Source organism: Heterodontus francisci, chromosome 8, assembly GCF_036365525.1.
Source record: "Heterodontus francisci isolate sHetFra1 chromosome 8, sHetFra1.hap1, whole genome shotgun sequence".
Lineage (NCBI taxonomy): Eukaryota > Metazoa > Chordata > Chondrichthyes > Heterodontiformes > Heterodontidae > Heterodontus > Heterodontus francisci.
The window spans coordinates 5,972,787-5,994,541 of record NC_090378.1 but is presented as its reverse complement, the minus strand read 5'-3'; the positions used below and the strand labels follow the sequence as shown (position 1 = coordinate 5,994,541).

Sequence of the window (21,755 nt, the reverse complement as noted above, 5' to 3'; positions counted from 1 at the left end):
TTTTAAGCAAGTAAAGCGGGGGTGGGGCAAGAGATAACAAAGGAGCTGGTGTATAATGGATAAGGTCACAGAGAATACCAACCAGAAGGTCATGGAGCAAAGGCAAACAATATATTCAATAATATATATATATTATAATATATTATTTAATATATTATTATATTATATTATTTATTGGTAGAGGCGGGTTGCCTCACATCCTTTAAAAAGTACCTGGATGGCACTTGGCACGTCATAACATTCAAGGCTACAGGCCAAGTGCTGGCAAATGGGATTAGGTAGACAGGTCAGGTGTCTTTAATGCATCGGTGCAGACTCGATGGGCTGAAGGGCCTCTTCTGCACTGTATTATTCTGTGATTCTGATTCTGTGATTAATGGTGTGTTGAAAGACAAAGCATGAGTAAAGATTGGGTGTTAACGGATTGAAAACTGAACAGCCACAAGTACAAAAGGAAAAAAAACGTGGGCAGAAAAACTGAACAAACTAAGATAAAATAAAAAAATAAACACAAAAACAAAACTATAAAAAAGAAAAAAGTAACTAAAAGTAAAAGTAAAATGCGGGGCCCATCATGCTCTGAAATTATTGAACTCAATGTTCAGTCTGGCAGGCTGTAGTGTGCCTAATCGGTAAATGAGATGCTGTTCCTCCAGCTTGCGTTGATGTTCACATTTTGCTTTTATTTTAGAATTTAAAATTAATGTTCATATCATGAAATGAATATGCCTCATTCTTGGCAGGTAAGGGTCTTCATGATACCGCCATACCCAGCGGAATGAAATGCATTTTTTTTTAAAAAAGCAGCAATTCATTAAAAGGGACTAGAGAGAAGAACAAGTACAGGAAAACACACATGCATCTCATTCATTCAGAAATCCTAACAGTTGTTACAGCCCGTCTTTTCTTGGTTGCAGTGCTGCTTTCAACTGCCCTTTTTGGCATCCCAATAAACATGTGGTTTTTGGGGAAGTTTTTTCCAGTTTGCACATGTCCATGACTGCCGAGGGTGTCTTTGTTCCTGTTGAGGTCTGCAGGGGAAGGCTTAGATTTAATTAGTCCTATGTGGGAGTTCTGCTCATGGGCGTCGGCAGTGGGTAGTTCTACCCTGAACTCTCTTTCAGTGCTCTGATGAGTGATGCATGGGCTTTTCACCTTCGGGGATGGTTGGTTCCCTTTTCTCTTGACTGTGGGGGTGGATTCCTTGCTAATCGTCCCTTTATCTTCTGGGACACTCCTGCTTGCAGGTATTTGTCTAGATTCTACTGCACTCCCCTGTGGCACTTCGACTAGGTGATGCATCACCCTCATGATTTCTCTACCCTCTTGAGGAATCTCTGTCTGCAGGTTCCTGTAAATGCTGTTAGCAACTCTGGTGGGGTGCTTCTAGTGTCTGCATTTACATAGGAAGATGTGGGCTCTAACTTTTCAACTATTTCGGCTGACCAGACAGTAGGGGTTTCCATTTGGGATTCCTCCCAACTTCCCTTAACCTGTCCTCTTGGTCCCTTTTTCTCCTTTCCTTTCTAACTTTTTGCCAGCCTTGTGCCTGTCTGTCCCGTCTTGTTCTCGGCTGAGGTCCCTTACAGTTCACCAGCCCTCTGCTGGAGGGTCCTCCAAACACTGATACAGGACTCAGGGGTGCAGATTTCACTATAGGTTGGGGTGTCCCCTCATCCTGGCACATGTGGAAACTCCTACAGTATTCCATCACATCTTTGTGGAGTTTTGGCCAGTCAAACTGCTGTCTGTTGTGGGCTTTGGTTTTTAGTATACTGACATGTACAGCCACTGTAATCTCATGGGCCATTCTTAATATTTCTCCCCGGTACCTCTGCGGCACCACTAACTGGTGAACTACTGTCCACTCCTTGCCCTCAGGTCTGTGAGGAGAACTCCATTTCCTCATCAGTACCTCATTCTTTAGATAGCAGCTGTCAGGGACTCCCTCTGTTTCACTTTCAGACTGGGCAGTCTGTGCTAACTCTCTCAGTACTGGGTCGGCTCGCTGAGCCTCAGCTAGGGAAGGTCCATTTAACTCATTCCCTGGTTCTTCTAACTTTCCAAAGAAAATCTCAGACAAACAGACCTCACGGTCATTTGCCTGCAATGCCAATTCAGTCTCCTCTGAGGAAGCATGGCCTCACTCAGTACACGTTCAGGGAAACTGCAGGGGACCATCTCCTGCCACTGCCCTGTCTCTCTGACCTCCTGCGGTCTCTCTTTCACTACTGGGGAAGCTATCACCTTCATCCCCACCAGATCATTACCTGGGAGCAGGTGAACCCCATCCACAGGCAAACTAGGGGCAATCCCTATGGTCACTGGTCCCGAAACTAGGTCGCACTCCAAGTGCACCCGGTGTAAAGGTACAGGCATACACTGCCCTCCAATACCATTCACCACCATTCTGGTGTTTACTGCACTCTCTGGGGAAAAGGTCAGGCCTTTTCCCAGTATATGGGATCTAGTTGTCCCTGTGTCCCTGAGGATTACTATGGGCTTGCTTGCCCCACTTGAGGGATATGGGGTTAATCTCCCTTCAGACACAAAACCCGGATAACCTTCAGGAATCCTATTAAATTTTCCTGCACTTGCAGGAGCAGGAGGCTTCCTGGGTCTGACTTTCACTGCAGTTAAAGCCACAACTTGTTCTACTGTGCTTTCCATTTGGGTCCCTTCTCCGTCACTGAGCGGGTGTGCCCTGATTAACCCTACAGGTTTGCCCTACAGTTTCCAGCAGTCAGCTCTTAAATGCCCTGCTTTATTACACTGGAAGCACACAGGTCTCCGGCTCTCCCTCCTACTTACAGCACCTTCCTTTCGGCTGGAGGAGAGCCCCCTGTGTCTCCTGCTTTTCTTTCCCTCCCAGGACTGCTTGGGCTTCTATCATCTTGCCATCCTTTGTCCCTTACGGATTTGTGGGGATGATTAGGAAAGGTTTTCCTCTGGGGAACCGACTTACAAATGAGAGCAAACTGCTGCCTGCTGGGCTCTATGAACTTTCTGTTCCTCTACATGTGTCTTTATGGAGACTGGGAGAGACCTTTTGAATTCCTCAAACAAAATTCCTCTCTGAGATTTTCATAGCTGAACTACGTTAAGAGCCCTCAGCCACTGGTCAAAAGCCAGCTGCTTATTCCTCTCAAACGCCAGGTAAGTTTGATCAGCTTGCTTCTTGAGGGTGCTAAACTTTTGGCGATAGGCTTCTGGTACTAACTCATTTGCCCCAGGGATAGCATTTTTTCGTCAGTTCATAATTTGATGAACTCTCATCTAGCAATTTGGAATAAACCTCATGGGCTTTTCCTATTAACTTGCTTTGTATTAGCAGAGTCCAAGCCTTAACTGGCCACTTTACCTGCCTTGCCAGTTTTTCAAAAGACACACAAAACGCTTCCATGTCTCCCTCATTGAATTTTGGGATCAGTTGGGAAAGTTTTAACAATTTTGTACCCAGCCCTGAATTACGCTCCTCCATATTGGCCACGCTTTCACTGGGGTTACTCTGTCGCCCCCTAGTTAACTCAGGTCACCTCAGCGCTCTTTCTTCGCATACTTTTTGGAAGGCTCTTTCTCGCTCTACTCTCTTTTTCTTCACGTTCCTTCTGAAAGGTTCTTTCTCTCTCTCCAGTTTGTCTCTTTCTTTTTCTCTTTCCTCCAATTCAAGTTTCCTCTGTTCTAATTGTATCTTTGCCAGCAATACCCTGTTTCTGCTTCTTCAGATTCAAGGGAAAAACAGTTAGCTACTAGCTTTAGGAATTCAGACTTCCAAGCCTTGCCACGTACAGTGATCCCACACTGCTCAGCCATTTTCCTCAACTCCTCCATAGACAGTGCTTTTAACTTATCCCAAGTTACTTCACCCTGGCTTGGGGAGTTACTGGTTTCAGTCACAGACATGTTAGTATTCTAGCACACACAACACACAAGAAAACCTGTATTGAAATCTTTTCTCTTTTTTGATTGGGATCAATTTGACTTCCCACTTCCTCGTTTGTCTGTGGGTCAAACCCCGGATGCTAGCCCCCAAATTTCTGTTACAATCAGGTGAGGAAGGGATCTAGGGGTTCCCTCTCAGCCTTTGCCTGCTTTAACCGTAACAGGGTTTAATTTTAAAAACACCGTGTTTTAGCTCCCCCCTCAGTGAATCCTGGTTCATTGCTTTCCAATTGTAAGGCAAAGAAATCAATCAGACCTGTTTTCTTAGATTTAGACAAGAAAGGTGGAAGTTTATTAACCTACAACTCTAACTTGGTTAACGATGACGAGTACGCGACACGACCATGCCAGCGATAAACTCACCTGCAGATAGAGACAGAAAAAGTAGAAAGAATAAAGGGGGAAAGTTTGAGGCAATAGCTGGGTTGTAATTACAGTCCTTTGAGTTCGATGTGGAATCTTTGGTTGCCGGTAAATCTTGCCGTTCGTTGGGGCCCAGTGCACGTTTCAACTTGTTACGATGTAGGAGTCTTTTCTCTCGAGGTTTAAGCGACTTCAGTGTGTTTGTGCGAAAGCAAGAGAGCGCCAGCCAGGAGAGAGGCTCTCTTGTTCCAGGTTCAGTTGCAATCTGCAGTCTGCCCTCAAACTGTCCTGTGTCTAGTTCACAAAAGTCGTGGGCCAGCAGGTTAGCAATGTGACTTGCTGGTTTAACCACTCCTGCATTGATGGGTTCTCCATCTTAGCAGACCCTGGAATGCGAGCTTCCTTACACCTTCAATGTCTGGTGATCAAAACCCATTTGGGTTATTAGACCAGGGACTAGTTTCTTTGTCTCCACAAGCACCGTCTTTTAGTATGCAAATGTCCTCCAGCCAAATGTCTGGTGATCTCTTTAAACAAGTAATTTCTTCACTCCAGCAACAGTTTAAAATTAATGTTCATATGACAAAATTAATATGCCTCATTCTTGGCAGGTGGGGGTCTTCATGACCAACCAAGAACTTCAAGAGTACAACTCCAGCTAGACTATCACCGAATCATGAAACTGAGTATTTAACTTTTACTTATTCTGGACTTTAATCTAACCACAAAATCTATTTTTCCCTCAGCAATCTATTTGTGTGTGCGTGATTCTCATTTGAATGCGTGCGTGAATGTATAGAAAATTTTTTAGTATTTAAAAGCGGGTTGGAGTGGAAAGTATAATAAACTTACCTCTTTGGTTTAAACTCAAGAAAACCTTTCCAATTGGTTCTTTCACGATCATAGTGAAGGAAAAAGGTAAAACACTCACGGAGGTGGTAAGCACAAAAACTGCTTAAAAAGAAATAAACTCTGTTGCGGTCAAATAGGAGGAAGGGCAAGAGGGGAGCCCGAGACCCCTCCTCACCTGGCCATAACACTGTCCTTTTGGAAGTTTGGACGCTGGTGGAAGGATGGGAGCTGTCCGTCTATGATATCTGTATTTCACAAAGCTGAAGCATTTGCAACCATCTTCAAGTGGATGGTCCACCTCAGCCTCCTCCTTAGGTCTCCACCATCACAGGTGCCAGTCTTCAGCCAATTCAATTCACTCCACGTGATATCAAGTAATGGCTGAAGGCACTAGATACTGCAAAGGCTATGGGCCCTGACAACATCCCGGCTGCGTACTAAAGACTTGAGCTCCAGAACTAGCCGTGCCCCTAGCCAAGCTGTTCCAGTACAGCTACAACACTGGCATTTACCTGACAATGTGGAAAATTGCCCAGGTATGTCCTGTTCACAAAAAGCAGAACAAATCCAATATAGCCAATTACTGCCCTATCAGTCTACTCTCAATAATCAGCAAAGTGATGGAAGGTGTCATCAACAGTGCGATCAAGTGACACATACTCAGCAACAACCTGCTCACTGATGCTCAGGTTGGGTTCTGCCAGGATCACTTGGCTCCAGACCTCCTTACAGCCTTGGTCCAAACATGGACAAAAGAGCTGAATGCCAGAGGTGAGGTGAGAGTGACTGCCTTTGACATCAAGGCAGCATTTGGCCAAGTGTGGCATCAGGAAACCCCAGCAAAACTGAAGACAATGAGAATCAGGGGGAAAACTCTCCACTGGTCGAAGTCATAACTAGCACAAAGGAAGATGGTTTGACTTCTGTAGACATCAAAACCAATCTTCTGGAATGGACTAGACTAGATTACACCACAAGACTCAGCTGCTGGGTCTCTGATCTGCTGCTCCATTGTTCATATTGTAAAGTAATTTTGATCAGCTTACAGCACTTCACCTATAGCTACTGTTCCTTGCTGAGACTGTGATTAAATGAATGGTTTCTCAGGTTTAGCTACAGTCTGGTTCCTGACTGAAGACTCACTCATATTCTCTCTTGCTCGCTCTCTCCCCCCTGCCCGCCCTTCTCTGAGTTCACTGTCCTCCTACCCTCCATGTAAGCTCCCCAACCCATAATCACAGTCACCCCCTTGACCTTGCCATCTCAAGTGGCCTGGTTACTTTCTAGTCACCAATAAGGCCATCTCTGATCACTTTCTGTACCACTGCCACCCACATCCCCCTCCTAACCCACCTCCTTCTGTATCCACCCCTGGAAAAAACAATCCCCAATTCACTTCCAACTGCACTTTCAAAGTCCCAACTGTCTAGTCTTTGGCCCTCCATTCACATTTCTGCAGCTACTGATTTGCTTAACCACATCGTCACCTTTGCCTTTGATCCCTAGTCCCCAGTAAAACCAATGCTCGCTCTCACCCTGGCTGTTTACCCCGTACAGCACTCGTCTCCTCTCCCTTAAGTCCAAGGGATGCAGACTTGAAAGGATATGGCGGACAACTGGTTTAGCCATCCATTACCTGACCTGGCTGGACCACAAAATGCTATCAGGTGCTGCTGTAGTTTGTTAAAACTGCTCACTATTCCAGGATCATTCTGGAATACAAAAATAACTCCTGGTTCCTTTACTCCACTGCAAACTGTCTTCTTAAACCCCTCTCCTCTGTCCCCTCCACCCTCACCTGCAACAGCAAGTTCGAGGAACTCATGGATTTCTTTGTCACCAAGATCGAGACTATCTGATATGCTGCTTCGGTCACTTCCCTCCCTTCCACTAGCCCATCGGGCCAAACTTCCTCTAATACTCCCCCCTAGCCCAGCTTTGAGCTCATCTTGTCCTTGAGACCTGCCTCCCGCAACCTTGACCCTATTCCCACTAAACTGACCATCCAACTTCCCTCCCTGGCTCTCATATTAGCCGATATTGTTCTCTCTTCAGGTTCTGCCACCACCACCCCCCCCCCTCAAAAAAACAATCCTTGACAACCTCCATCCTTGCAAACTACTGTTCCATCTCTAACCTAATCCTCTTCGAAGTCCTTGAACATGTTGTCGTCTCCCAAATCTGTTCCCATCTTTCCTGGAACTCCATGTTGGATCCCCTCCAATTAGGTTTTTGCGCCTGCCACAGTATCAAAACAGCTCTTATCAAAATCAATAAGAACATCCTATGTGACTGTGGCAAAGGTAAACTATCCCTCTTCGTCCTTCTTGACCTGACTGCAGCCTTTGACACAGTTGGCCACACCATCCTCCTTTAATGCATCTCCACTGTCGTCCAGCTGGATGGGACTGCTCAGCATTCTTATCTATTTAAATCAAAGCCAGAGAATCACTTGCAATGGCTTCTCTTCCTGCTCCTGCACCGTTACCTCTGGTGTCCCCCATGGATCTATCCTTGGCCGCCTCCTATTTCTCATCTACATGCTGCCCCTCGGTGACATCATCTGAAAATATCGTGTTAGTTTTCATATGTACACTGACGACACCCAGCTCGTCCTCACCACCACCTCTCTTCACTCCTCTAGTGTTTCTAAATTACCAGACTGCTTATCCGAAATCCAGCACTGGATGCGCAGACATTTCCTTCAATTAAATATTGGGAAGACTGAAGCCATTGTCTTTGGTCCCCACCACAAACTCCGTTCTCTAGATACTGACTCCATCCCTCTCCACGCCAATAGTCTGAGATTGTACCAGACGGTTCACAAAATTGGTGTCATATCTGACGCCGAGATGAGCTTCTAACCACATATCTGTGCTATCACTGAGGCTGCCTACTTCCAACTGCGTAACATTGCCCAACTCCACCCCTGCCTCAGATCATCTGCTGATGACAGTCCCGTCCACATCTTTGTTACCTTCACAATCAACTATTCCAATGCACTCCCTGGCCAACCTGCCAAATACCAACCTCCGTAAACTTGACATCATTCAGCACTCTGCTGTCCATGTCCTAACTCATGTCACGTCCCATTCGCTCATCTCCCTGTGCTCACTGACCTACATTGACTCCTGGTTAAGCAATGCTTTGATTTCAAAATTCTCACCCTTGCTTTCAAATCCCTCCATGACCTCACCCCCTCCCTATCTCTGTAATCTCCTCCAGCTCCACAACCCTCCAATATCTCTGCACCCCTCTAATTCTGGCCTCTTGAGCATCCACGATTTTAATTGTTCCACCATTAACAGCCGTGCTTTCATTTGGCTGTGGCCTTAAGTTCAGGAATTTCTTCCCAAACCTCTGTGCCTCATTTTCCTCCTTCAAAATACTCTTTACCTTTTTGACCAAGTTTTTGGTCATCTACTCTAAATATCTCTTTATGTGGCTTTGTGTTATATTTACTTGTGAAGTGCCTCGGGATGCTTTATCACGTTAAAGGTGGTATATAAATGCAAGCTGTTGTTGCTGCTTGTTGGACGTCAATCATCTCAGTCCCAGGACATCACTGCAGGAGTTCCTCAGGGTAGTGTCCTAGGTCCAATGATCTTCAGCTGCTCCATCAAAGACCTTCCCTCCAACAAAAAGTCAGAAGTGGGGATGTTCGCTGATGATTGCACAATGTTCAGCACCATTTGCAACTCCTCAGATACTGAAGCAGTCCCTGCCCACATGCAACAAGGCCTGGACAACACTCAGGCTTGGGCTGACAAACAGCAACTAACATTCATGCCACACAAGTGCCAGGCAATGACCATCTCAACAAGAGAGAATCTAACCACCTCCCCTTGACATTCATGGCATTACCATCACTGACGCCCCCACCATCATGGACTGCAACAATTCGAGAAGGTGGCTCACCACCACCTTCTGAAGGGCAATTAGGGAGGAGCAATAAATGTTGACCTTGCCAGCGATGCTCACAAACCATGAACAAAAAAAATCAACACTGACCAGAAACTTAATTGGATGACTCCTATTGTATTCTTACATCTTGATTCTGTGCAAGGAAGAATTTTCTTTTTTTTATATACAGTGAATGATAATAACCTGGAATTCACTACCCACATGTGCAGGGGCGGGGGGGTGACAAATGAAATTGGATGGCCACTTGAAGGAAATAAACTTGCAGGCCTACGGGATCGAGTGGGACTGACTGGATTGCTTTCTGGAGAGCCACCATGGACTCGATGGGCTGATTGGCTGCTTTCTGTGCTGTAAATGACTCTATAAATACTACGGCTACAGGAGCAGGTCAGAGGCTGAGTATTCTAAGGCAAGTGACGCACGTCCCAACTCCTCAAAGCCTTGCCAACACCTACAATCCACAAATCAGGAAAACTCTCCACTTGCCTGAATTAGTGTAGCTCCAACACTCAAGAAGCTCGACATCATCCAGGATAAAGCAACCCGCTTGTTTGGAACCCCATCCACTACGTTAATCATAGAATCACAGAATAGTTACAACACAGGAGGCTATTTGGCCCACTGTCTCTGGGTCAGCTCTCTGTAAGAAGTATTCAGCTAGTCCCACTTCCCTGGCTTTTCCCTGCAGCCTTGCAAATGTTTTCTCTTCAGATAATTATCTAATTCCCTTTTGAAAGCCATGATTAAATCTGCCTCCACCACACTCTCAGGCAGATTTTCCCTCATGTTGCCACCGATTCTTTTGCCAATCAACTTGTATCGGAGTCTTCTGGTTCTCAACCCTTCCGCCAATGGGAACAGTTTCTTCCTATCTATTCTGTCCAGACCCCTCATGATTTTGAACACCTCTATCAACCTCCTCTCAACCTTCTCTGCTCGAAAGAAAACAGCCCCAACTTCACCAATCTATCCATGTAACTGAAGTCACTCATCCTCGGAACCATTCTGGTAAATCTTTTCTGCACCCTCTCCAAGACCTTGACATCCATCTGTCATGGTCCTGTAGTTTTTTTTCGGAATATGCGGTGTGCCTTTAAGGCTTGCAAGGGATCAATATCGCTTTAAGAGCCGGCAAGCCCAAGCAGTTATAGGAAGGTGCATTTTCATTGCCTTAGAAACAGCCATTTAGAGACTGTGATTCAAAGGGTGCATTGTCGATACCATGGAAACAGCCACTGGGAGCGAGTTTCATGCAATACATTTGTTACAATTCAGTTCTGAACTGGCTGTTAGCGGAAGACAGTTTGTTCCAACAGGGACAGAGGACACAGCTGTGATAAGCACACCTGAAAATGAGCTCTCAACCATTTAAACTGAAGGAAGAGGATTTTTAGTCTGTTTAATTATTATCTCTCAAAATTCTAAAACATCAAGCCAAAACAGAGATCTCTGGTAATTTAAATTGAAGAAAAGGAAGTTAGACTGCGACAATCTTTCATCCCTCAAAAACTCTACAGTCAGATTGATTCTGTTGAAAGTGGAAAGTGTTTGCAAGTTGTTAATTGTTGAAATTCGCTGGAGAAGGAAAGCAACATTCTGTGAGGACTTCAAGCAACAATGGACTGTAAATTTGCAAGGACTCTAATTTTTCTATTTTTAAATGTTCTTTCTTTCTTCATAGCATTTAAGAATTTAGTTCTTCTAATTAAAGAGTTAATTTACTGATTTAAAGACACCTGGTTTGGTTAGCCTCATTCGGGGGTTAACAGAGGGTACAATTTGGTTGGGTCTCTCTTTAATTTGCAAAGTTTTAAATAATATGTTAGCTGATCTGTGGAACGACGGGATTGAATTAACAGTGCGTTGGTCCCACCACAATTAGAATCGTATATTTTGATTGGGGGCGTTGACAGGAGCGGTCGGTCATAACTTATTTATTGGGGGCTCGTCCTGGGATTTGAATAACGTATTAATTGGGGACTCATTCAAGATTTGAATCACATATTAATTGGGTTTCTGGATTTGAATTATATCTTAATTGGGGGTTCGCTTGCAGTTGAATCATATTTAATTCGGTGGCTCGCGTCTGGGATCAGAATCAGACAAATTTGGAGGGCTCACATTTGGAATCATATGAATTACTCGTCTCTGGGATAACATAATTAAATTGGGGTCTTGCATTTAGCGTCATATTAATTGCTCTCGAGTCGGGGATCTTATCAATTGAACTAACAGTGCATTGGTCCCACCACAATCAAAATCGTATATTTTGATTGGGGGCTTTGACAGGAGCCACACATAGGAGTAACACCTTCCTAAAGTGTGGTACCCAGAAACTGAACACAATACTGCACTTGAGGCCGAACCAGTGTTTCGTAAAGGTTCATCACTACTTCTTTGCTTTTGTACTCAATGCCTCTATTTATAAAGCCCATATGTCCATATGCTTTATTAATCGCTTTCTCAACCTGCCCTGCAACCTTCAACAATTTATGCACATATACCCCGAGGTCCCTCTGCTTCTGCACCCTCTTTAGAACTGTACTCTTTAATTTATATTGGCTTTTCTCATTCTTCCTAACAAAATGCATCGATCCAAGGGTCCTTTGACAGCACCTTCCAAACTTGTGATCTCTACCACCTAAAAGGACAAGGATAGTAGACACATGGGAACACCACCACCTGCAAGCTCACCTCCAAGTCACACACCATCCTGACTTGGAAATATATCGCCGTCCCTTCATCATAACTGGATCATAACCCTGGAATTCACTCCCTAACAAAACTGTGGGTGTACCCACACTGGATGGACAGCAGCGGTTCATGAAGGAGACCCACCACCGCCTTTTCAAAGACAATAAATGCTGTTGTTGCCAGCAACATCCACATCCCATGAATAAATAAAATGTTGCTGCGTCTCACGGCTAACATGTGACATCTTGTTGTGTGCAGTCTTTGATAGATAACGAGCTATTCGATTGTGCAGGAATTCTGAGGCTAGTTATAAGGGCACTGACTGCCTAACTGAGATCTGTTATCAAGGCCCATTTTGAACTTCACTCCAGTATGATTCAGCACTGTGCCACGTAGTGTGTTTACATACTGGCCCTTTGAACAGCTGTAAAGTCTCATGTTGTTTTAAGTATAGGTAGCAAGTGTTGCAATGAGATAAAGCCAACTTCAAAAACTATCACTGATATGGTTAAAGACCTTCAGTTTAAAAAAAAGACTCGCATTTATACAGACCAGTCACTGTTATAATATAGAAAACACTGTGGCCAATTTGTACATAGCAAGCTCCCACAAACAGGAAAGTTTCAACAAATGATCCAAGGGACTGCATTTCAGCAAGTGCAGCCCTCCCTCAGAGCAGGCCCTCCAACCCTGCAACCCTCCCAGAGCGGCCCCTGCGACCCTGCAGCACTCCCTCAGGGAGGCCACTCCGACGCAGCAGCACTCCCTCAGAGCGGCCCCTCCGATCCTGCAGTCCTCCCAGAGTGGCCCCTGCAACCCTCCAGCACTCCCTCGGGTCACTTCGACGCCGCAGCACTTCCTCAGGGCGGCCCCTCCGATCCTGCAGTCCTCCCAGAGTGGCCCTTGCGACCCTGCAGCACTCCCTCAGTACAGCACAGAAGGACGCCATGCAGCCTGCCCTAGCTCTTGGCAAGAGCAAATCAGCTGGTATTTAACTCCAGAAAGCTTGTTATGGAAGGATAATGCTGGAGCCTATCTTTACTCAGTTTCACATTTATCGTAGAGCAAAAGGGTTACAAACATGTAGCTCCTCAATCAAAACCCTGCACCAGTCTCAGTAAGTGTTTGCTTATAAGTGCTCAAATAAGACCCAATTAACACCCTCTCCCTGCATATATTCAAACAATTGATGCACTGTTAGCAGATTCCCTTCTTTCTTTTATAATACTTGGATCAACAGGTTTATTAAACAACATTTCAAAATAAATTCCATATTATGTATAAATTACTAACATGCTCAAAGGACATTTGACAATAAATCAAAATAAATTCCATATTGGTTATAAAGTAGTGCAATGTGAGACGCTCCTCCTCTTGCACCCCTAACAATTTCTTTGTACAAGCTTTTCTCAATGTGAATAACAGATGACTTGCATCTACCCATTGAAGTTTGGAGATTTCCTTTTTCTCCAGCATTTGCTTCAATCCAGCAAGGTCAATAAGTCGTCTTTTCTCACTCACACTTTTTGTAGCATGTACATTGTCCCACAAAGAATGATTATCCACATGACATTTCAACAAGTATCCTATCTTTAGGATGTGCTTTGTTCACAATTTCACCCAAAATATTTGACAAATAGAACCCCAGATTCACTACCTCCACAAGACTCACAGGACAGTACCGCCATCCCGGGAACAAATCAGGTGAACCTTGGTTGCACTCCCTCGATGGCAATTTAGCCTTGCGACACCGACCACTCCCTGGTGTGCAGCAAAATTAGACTCAAACCAAAGAAGCTACATCACTCCAAGGAGAAGGGCTGCCCGCGCATCAACACTAACAGAATTTCTTATCCACAGCTGTGACATAAGTTTCTAAATTCACTTGAAAAAGCCCTTCAAAACACTCCTACAGGGGATGCAGAGATCAAGTGGGCCCACATCAGAGACGCCATCGATGACTCAGCAATGACCACCTAAGGCAAACGTGTGAAGCAGAATGCAGACTGGTTTCAATCTCACTTTGAAGAGCTGGAACCTGTCATAGCCGCTAAGCGCATTGCACTGTTGAATTACAAGAAAGCCCCCAGCGAGTTCGCATCCGTAGCACTTAAAGCAGCCAGAAGCGCTGCACAAAGAACAGCCAGACGCTGTGCAAATGACTACTGGCAACACCTATGCAGTCGTATTCAGCTGGCCTCTGACACCGGAAACATCAGAGGAATGTATGATGGCATTAAGAGAGCTTTTGGGCCAACCATCAGGAAGATCGCCCCCCTCAAGTCTAAATCAGGGGACACGATCACTGACCAATGCAAGCAAATCGACCGCTGGGTTGAGCACTACCTAGAACTGTACTCCAGGGAAAATGTTGTCACTGAGACCGCCCTCAATGCAGCCCAGTCTCTGCCAGTCATGGATGAGCTGGACATACAGCCAACAAAATCGGAACTCAGTGATACCATTGATTCTCTAGCCAGTGGAAAAGCTCCTGGGAAGGACGGCATTACCCCTGAAATAATCAAGAGTGCCAAGCCTGCTATACTGTCAGCACTACATGAACCGCTTTGCCTGTGCTGGGATGAGGGAGCAGTACCACAGGACATGCGCGATGCCAATATCATCACCCTCTAGAAGAACAAGGGTGACCGCGGTGACTGCAACAACTACCGTGGAATCTCCCTGCTCAGCATAGTGGGGAAGGTCTTCACTCGTGTTGTTTTAAACAGGCTCCAGAAGCTGGCTGAGCGTGTCTATCCTGAGGCACAGTGTGGCTTTCGAGCAGAGAGATCCACCATTGACATGCTGTTCTCCCTTCGCCAGCTATAGGAGAAATGCCACGAACAGATGCCCCTCTACATTGCTTTCCTAGATCTCACCAAAGCCTTTGACCTCATCAGCAGACGTGGTCTCTTCAGACTATTAGCAAAGATCGGATGTCCACTAAAGCTACTAAGTATCATCACCTCATTCCATGACAATATGAAAGGTACAATTCAGCATAGCGGCGCCTCATCAGACCCCTTTCCTATCCTGAGTGGCGTGAAGCAGTGTGTTCTCGCACCTACACTGTTTGGGATCTTCTTCTCCCTGCTGCTCTCATATGCGATCAAGTCTTCAGAAGAAGGAATTTTCCTCCACACAAGATCAGATGACAGGTTGTTCAACCTTGCCCGTCTAAGAGCGAAGACCAAAGTACGGAAAGTCCTCATCAGGGAACTCCTCTTGGCTAACGATGCTGCATTAATATCCCACACAGAAGAGTGTCTGCAGAGACTCATCGACAGGATTGCGGCTGCCTGCAACGAATTTGGCCGAACCATCAGCCTCAAGAAAACGAACATCATGGGACAGGACGTCAGAAATGCTCCATCCATCAATATTGGCGACCACGCTCTGGAAGTGGTTCAAGAGTTCACCTACCTAGGCTCAACTATCACCAGTAACCGGTCTCTCGATGCAGAAATCAACAAGCGCATGGGAAAGGCTTCCACTGCTATGTCCAGACTGGCCAAGAGTGTGGGAAAATGGCGCACTGATACGGAACACAAAAGTCCGAGTGTATCAAGCCTGTGTCACTTCCCCTCTGAACCTTCTATATACTGCCTGGTTCTCATTTGTATTATAAAAATAGACATCTGTCCTACACACCTTTTTCTAGCTCATCTTACTCTCTATCTCGTCAGCCAGGGAGCTCTGGCTTTGTTTGTCCTACTTTCCCCACTCACGGGAATATACCCGAACTATCTCCTCTGAAAGGCAGCACACTGTCCAGTTCCAGTTTTGCCTGCCAATCTTTGATTGCCATCCCACTGAAATTGGCACTCTCCCACTTAATTATTTTTACTCTGGATTTCTCTTGCCCTTCACCATGGCCAAACTCTAAAATCACTTTCCCCTAAATGTATAAAAGACACTAAGGGGAATAAGAAAAGTGATAGGCAGAGAAATCAAGGGCCAGAATCAAACAGGGACACAGTGAAAAATAGTGGGAAGAGGACAAGTAAGGTTAAAAAGACAAGCCTTAAGGCTTCGTGCCTTAACGCACAGAGCATTCGCAATAAAGTGGATGAATTAATTGCGCAAATAGAAGTAAGATGTCGATATGATGTAGGTATGATATAGTCGGGATTATGGGCTCACGGCTGGAAGGTGACCAGGGATGGGAAATGAACATCCAGGGATATTCAGTATTTCGGAAGGACAAACAAAAAGCAAAAGGCGGTGGAGTTGCATTGCTGGTTAAAGAGGAAATTAACGCAATAGTGAGGAAAGGTATTAGCTCTGACGATGTGGAAACTGTATGGGTAGAGCTGAGAAACACTAAGGGGGCAAAAAACGTTAGTGGGGGTTGTATATAGACCCCCAAACTGTAGTGGTGATGTTGGGAATGACATTAAACAGGAAATTAGAGATGCATGTGATAAAGGAACATCTGCAATTATGGGTGACTTTAATCTGCATATACAGAGGACAAATCAAATTAGTCACAATACCGCAGAGGAGGAATTCTTAGAGTGTATACAGGATGGTTTTCTGGACCAATACCTTGAGGAATCAACTAGAGAACAGGCCATCCTAGACTGGGTATTGTGTAATGAGAGTGGAATAATTGACAATCTAGTGGTGCGAGACCCCTTGGGGATGAGCGACCATAATATGATGGAATTCTTCATCAAGATGGAGGGTGACGTAATTGATTCTGAGACAAGGGTCCTGAATCTTAGTAAAGGAAACTACGAAGGTATGAGGCGTGAGTTGGCCATGACAGATTGGGAAACGTTACTTAAAGGGATGATGGTGGAAAGGCAATGGCAAACATTTAAAGAGCGCATGGATGAACTGCAACAATTGTTTATCCCGATGAAGGGTCACTGACCCGAAACGTTAACTCTGCTTCTCTTTCCACAGATGCTGCCAGACCTGCTGAGTGATTCCAGCATTTCTTGTTTTTATTTCAGATTTCCAGCATCCGCAGTATTTTGCTTTTATAATTGTTTATCCCTGTCTGGTGCAAAAGTAAAATGGGAAAGGTAGCCAAAACCATGGCTTACAAGGGAAATTAGAGATAGCATTAGATCCAAGGAAGAGGCATATAAATTTGCCAGAAAAAACAACAGACCTGAGGATTGGGAGCAGTTTAGAATTCAGCAAAGGAGGACCAAGGGTTTGATTAAGAAGGGGAAAATAGAGTACAAGAGCAAGCTTGCAGGGAACATAAAAACTGACTGTAAAAGTTTCTATAGGTATGTGAAGAGAAAAAGATTGGTGAAGACAAATGTAGGTCCCTTACAGTCAGAAACAGGGGAATTTATTATGGGGAATAAAGAAATGGCTGACCAATTAAATGCATACTTTGGTTCTGTCTTCACAAAGGAAGACACAAATATCATATCAGAAATGTTGGGGAACACAGGGTTGGGGAAATTGTTGGGATTGAAGGCCAATAAATCCCCAGGGCCTGATGGTCTGCATCCCAGAGTACTTAAGTGTCCCTAGAAATAGTGGATGCATTGGTGGTCATCTTCCAAGATTCTATAGACTCTGGAACAGTTCCTACAGATTGGAGGGTAGCTAAAGTAACCCCACTATTTAAAAAGGGAGGTAGAGAGAAAGCAGGGAATTATAGACCAGTCAGCCTGACATCGGTAGTGGGAAAAATTCTAGAGTCCATTATCAAAGATTTTATATCAGAGCACTTAGAGAACAGTGGTAGAATCGGACAGAGTCAGCATGGATTAACAAAAGGGAAATCATGCTTGACAAATCTACTAGAATTCTTTGAGGATGTAACTAGTAGAGTTGATGAGGGGGAGCCAGTGGATGTGGTTTATTTGGACTTTCAGAAGGCTTTCGACAAAGTCCCACATAAGGGATTAGCGTGTAAAATTAAAGCGCATGGGATTGGGGGTAGTGTTATGCAATGGATAGAAAATTGGTTGGCAGACAGGAAACAAAGAATAGGGATAAATGGGTCTTTTTCAGAATGGCAGGCAGTGACTAGTGGGGTACCGCAGGGATCAGTGCTAGGACCCCAGCTGTGGACAATATACATTAATGATTTAGATGAGGGAACTAAATGTAATATCTCCAAATTTGCAGATGACACAAAACTGGGTGGGTGGGTGAGTTGTGAAGAGGATGCAGAGAGGCTTCAGGGTGATTTGGATAAGTTGAGTGAGCAGGCAAATGCATGGCAGATGCAGTATAATGTGGATAAATGTGAGGTAATCCACTTTGGTAGCAAAAACAGGAATGCAGATTATTATCTGAATGGCTATAAACTGAGAGGGGAATTTGCAATGAGACCTGGGTGTTCTCGTACACCAGTCGCTGAAGGTAAGCATGCAGGTGCAACAGGCGGTAAAAAAGGCAAATGGTATGTTGGCCTTCATAGCGAGAAGATTCGAGTACAGAAGCAGGGATGTCTTGCTGCAGTTATACAGGGCCTTGGTGAGGCCACACCTGGAATATTGTGTGCAGTTTTGGTCTCCTTATCTGATGAAGGATGTTCTTGCTATCGAGGGAGTGCAGCGAAGGTTTACCAGACTGATATAAAAACAAGAAATGCTGGAATCACTCAGCAGGTCTGGCAGCATCTGTGGAAAGAGAAGCAGAGTTAACGTTTCGGGTCAGTGACCCTTCATCGGAACTGACAAATGTTAGAAAAGTCACAGGTTATAAACAAGTGAGGTGGGGGTGGGGCAAGAGATAACAAAGGAGAAGGTGCAGATTGGACCAGGCCACATAGCTGACCAAAAGGTCACGGAGCAAAGGCAAACAATATGTTAATGGTGTGTTGAAAGACAAAGCATCAGTACAGATTAGGTGTTAATACACTGAATATTGAACAGCAATATTGCTGTTGATTGAGTCGGTTAGGATTATATTAGGATATATTAGGATTATATTCGCTGGAGTTCAGAAGAGTGAGGAGAGGATCTCCCTCCTCTCCTGATTCTTGATCCACTTTTTCTGCCTCATTCCTCAGATCCAGCAATACCTCCTTCCTTATGACACTGTAAACATACTGAACCTCTGTCTCCTGTCTGCCCTTGGCAGGGTCAGCCTGTACCTCATGTTCCTGACCCTGGGAATCGCAGCCGTCCACTGGGCCAAGGTGATGATCAATAACGGTCTGTCAAGCCTCAGCCTGGGAAATGCTTCCAGCCTGAGGCCGCTGTTCCGGATCTGGACCGCAGTCACCCGCTGACTTCAAACGCCCCGAATCCCGGCCGCGCTCCTTACCTGAACCCGCGGCCACATCGCTGCGTCAAACAGGACAACTGGATTAGCCTCGGCTCGTCCCGGGATAAAGTCCCGCCCAGCAACACAGGCCCCGCCCCGACACAAACCCCGCCCAGCAATACAGGCCCCGCCCCGACACAAACCCCGCCCAGCAATACAGGCCCCACCCCGACACAAACCCCGCCCAGCAATACAGGCCCCGCCCCGACACAAACCCCGCCCAGCAATCCAGGCCCCACCCAGACACAAACCCCGCCCAGCAATACAGGCCCCACCCAGACACAAACCCCGCCCAGCAATACAGGCCCCGCCCCGACACAAACCCCGCCCAGCAATACAGGCCCCACCCCGACACAAACCCCGCCCAGCAATACAGGCCCCGCCCCGACACAAACCCCGCCCAGCAATACAGGCCCCGCCCCGACACAAACCCCGCCCAGCAATCCAGGCCCCACCCCGACACAAACCCCGCCCAGCAATACAGGCCCCGCCCCGACACAAACCCCGCCCAGCAATCCAGGCCCCACCCAGACACAAACCCCGCCCAGCAATACAGGCCCCACCCCGACACAAACCCCGCCCAGCAATACAGGCCCCGCCCCGACACAAACCCCGCCCAGCAATACAGGCCCCACCCCGACACAAACCCCGCCCAGCAATACAGGCCCCGCCCCGACACAAACCCCGCCCAGCAATCCAGGCCCCACCCCGACACAAACCCCGCCCAGCAATACAGGCCCCACCCCGACACAAACCCCGCCCAGCAATATAGGCCCCGCCCCGACGCAAACCCCGCCCAGCAATACAGGCCCCGCCCCGACGCAAACCCCGCCCAGCAATACAGGCCCCGCCCCTACACAACCCCGCCCAGCAATACAGGCCCCGCCCCGAGAAACAGGTCCCGCCCTTTGTTGCCTTGGATGACCCACTGGCCTCGACACCTCCATTGCCCAAGACCGGGGAGTCCGCAAACCCGGGATCCGGGACTCCGCAAACCCGGGATCGGGGACTCCGCAAACCCGGGATCGGGGACTCCGCAAACCCGGGATCGGGGATCCGGGACTCCGCAAACCGGGGATCGGGGATCCGGGACTCCGCAAACCGGGGATCCGGGACTCCGCAAACCCGGGATCGGGGATCCAGGACTCCGCAAACCGGGGATCCGGGATCCGGGACTCCGCAAACCCGGGATCGGGGATCCGGGACTCCGCAAACCCGGGATCGGGGATCCGGGACTCCGCAAACCGGGGATCCGGGACTCCGCAAACCCGGGATCGGGGATCCGGGACTCCGCAAACCCGGGATCGGGGATCCGGGACTCCGCAAACCGGGGATCCGGGACTCCGCAAACCCGGGATCCGGGATCCGGGACTCCGCAAACCCAGGATCCGGGACTCCGCAAACCGGGGATCCGGGATCCAGAACTCCGCAAACCGGGATCCGGGATCCGGGACTCCGCAAACCCGGGATCGGGGATCCGGGACTCCGCAAACCGGGGATCCGGGATCCGGGACTCCGCAAACCGGGGATCCGGGATCCGGGACTCCGCAAACCCCGGATCGGGGATCCGGGACTCCGCAAACCGGGGATCCGGGATCCGGGACTCCGCAAACCGGGGATCCGGGATCCGGGACTCCGCAAACCCGGGATCGGGGATCCGGGACTCCGCAAACCGGGGATCCGGGAGTCCGCAAACCCGGGATCGGGGATCCGGGACTCCGCAAACCGGGGATCCGGGACTCCGCAAACCCGGGATCGGGGATCCGGGACTCCGCAAACCGGGGATCCGGGATCCGGGACTCCGCAAACCGGGGATCCGGGATCGGGGACTCCGCAAACCCGGGATCGGGGATCCGGGACTCCGCAAACCCGGGATCGGGGATCCGGGACTCCGCAAACCGGGGATCCGGGAGTCCGCAAACCCGGGATCGGGGATCCGGGACTCCGCAAACCGGGGATCCGGGTCTCCGCAAACCCGTGATCGGGGATCCAGGACTCCGCAAACCGGGGATCCGGGATCCGGGACTCCGCAAACCCGGGATCGGGGATCCGGGACTCCGCAAACCCGGGATCGGGGATCCGGGACTCCGCAAACCGGGGATCCGGGACTCCGCAAACCCGGGATCCGGGATCCGGGACTCCGCAAACCCAGGATCCGGGACTCCGCAAACCGGGGATCCGGGATCCAGAACTCCGCAAACCGGGATCCGGGATCCGGGACTCCGCAAACCCGGGATCGGGGATCCGGGACTCCGCAAACCGGGGATCCGGGATCCGGGACTCCGCAAACCGGGGATCCGGGATCCGGGACTCCGCAAACCCCGGATCGGGGATCCGGGACTCCGCAAACCGGGGATCCGGGATCCGGGACTCCGCAAACCGGGGATCCGGGATCCGGGACTCCGCAAACCCGGGATCGGGGATCCGGGACTCCGCAAACCGGGGATCCGGGAGTCCGCAAACCCGGGATCGGGGATCCGGGACTCCGCAAACCGGGGATCCGGGACTCCGCAAACCCGGGATCGGGGATCCGGGACTCCGCAAACCGGGGATCCGGGATCCGGGACTCCGCAAACCGGGGATCCGGGATCGGGGACTCCGCAAACCCGGGATCGGGGATCCGGGACTCCGCAAACCCGGGATCGGGGATCCGGGACTCCGCAAACCGGGGATCCGGGAGTCCGCAAACCCGGGATCGGGGATCCGGGACTCCGCAAACCGGGGATCCGGGT

The 21,755-nt window shown here is 48.0% G+C and overlaps 1 protein-coding gene across 2 annotated transcripts in view; it reads right to left on the bottom strand.

Moving 5' to 3' along the window:
- acadm (acyl-CoA dehydrogenase medium chain) overlaps nucleotides 1-19,113 on the bottom strand; it is a 75,480-nt gene extending 56,367 nt beyond the window's left edge. Inside the window, exon 1 of one of the 2 annotated variants that reach the window (XM_068036582.1) lies at nucleotides 19,024-19,113. In XM_068036582.1, the coding sequence (XP_067892683.1) occupies nucleotides 19,024-19,041 (18 nt within the window). In that variant the 5' untranslated portion in view covers nucleotides 19,042-19,113. Of the gene's footprint in view, nucleotides 1-18,850; nucleotides 18,970-19,023 lie in introns of those variants that run through there. The other variant, XM_068036583.1, reaches the window with a different exon arrangement.
- Between the last annotated feature and the right edge of the window lie 2,642 nt (nucleotides 19,114-21,755).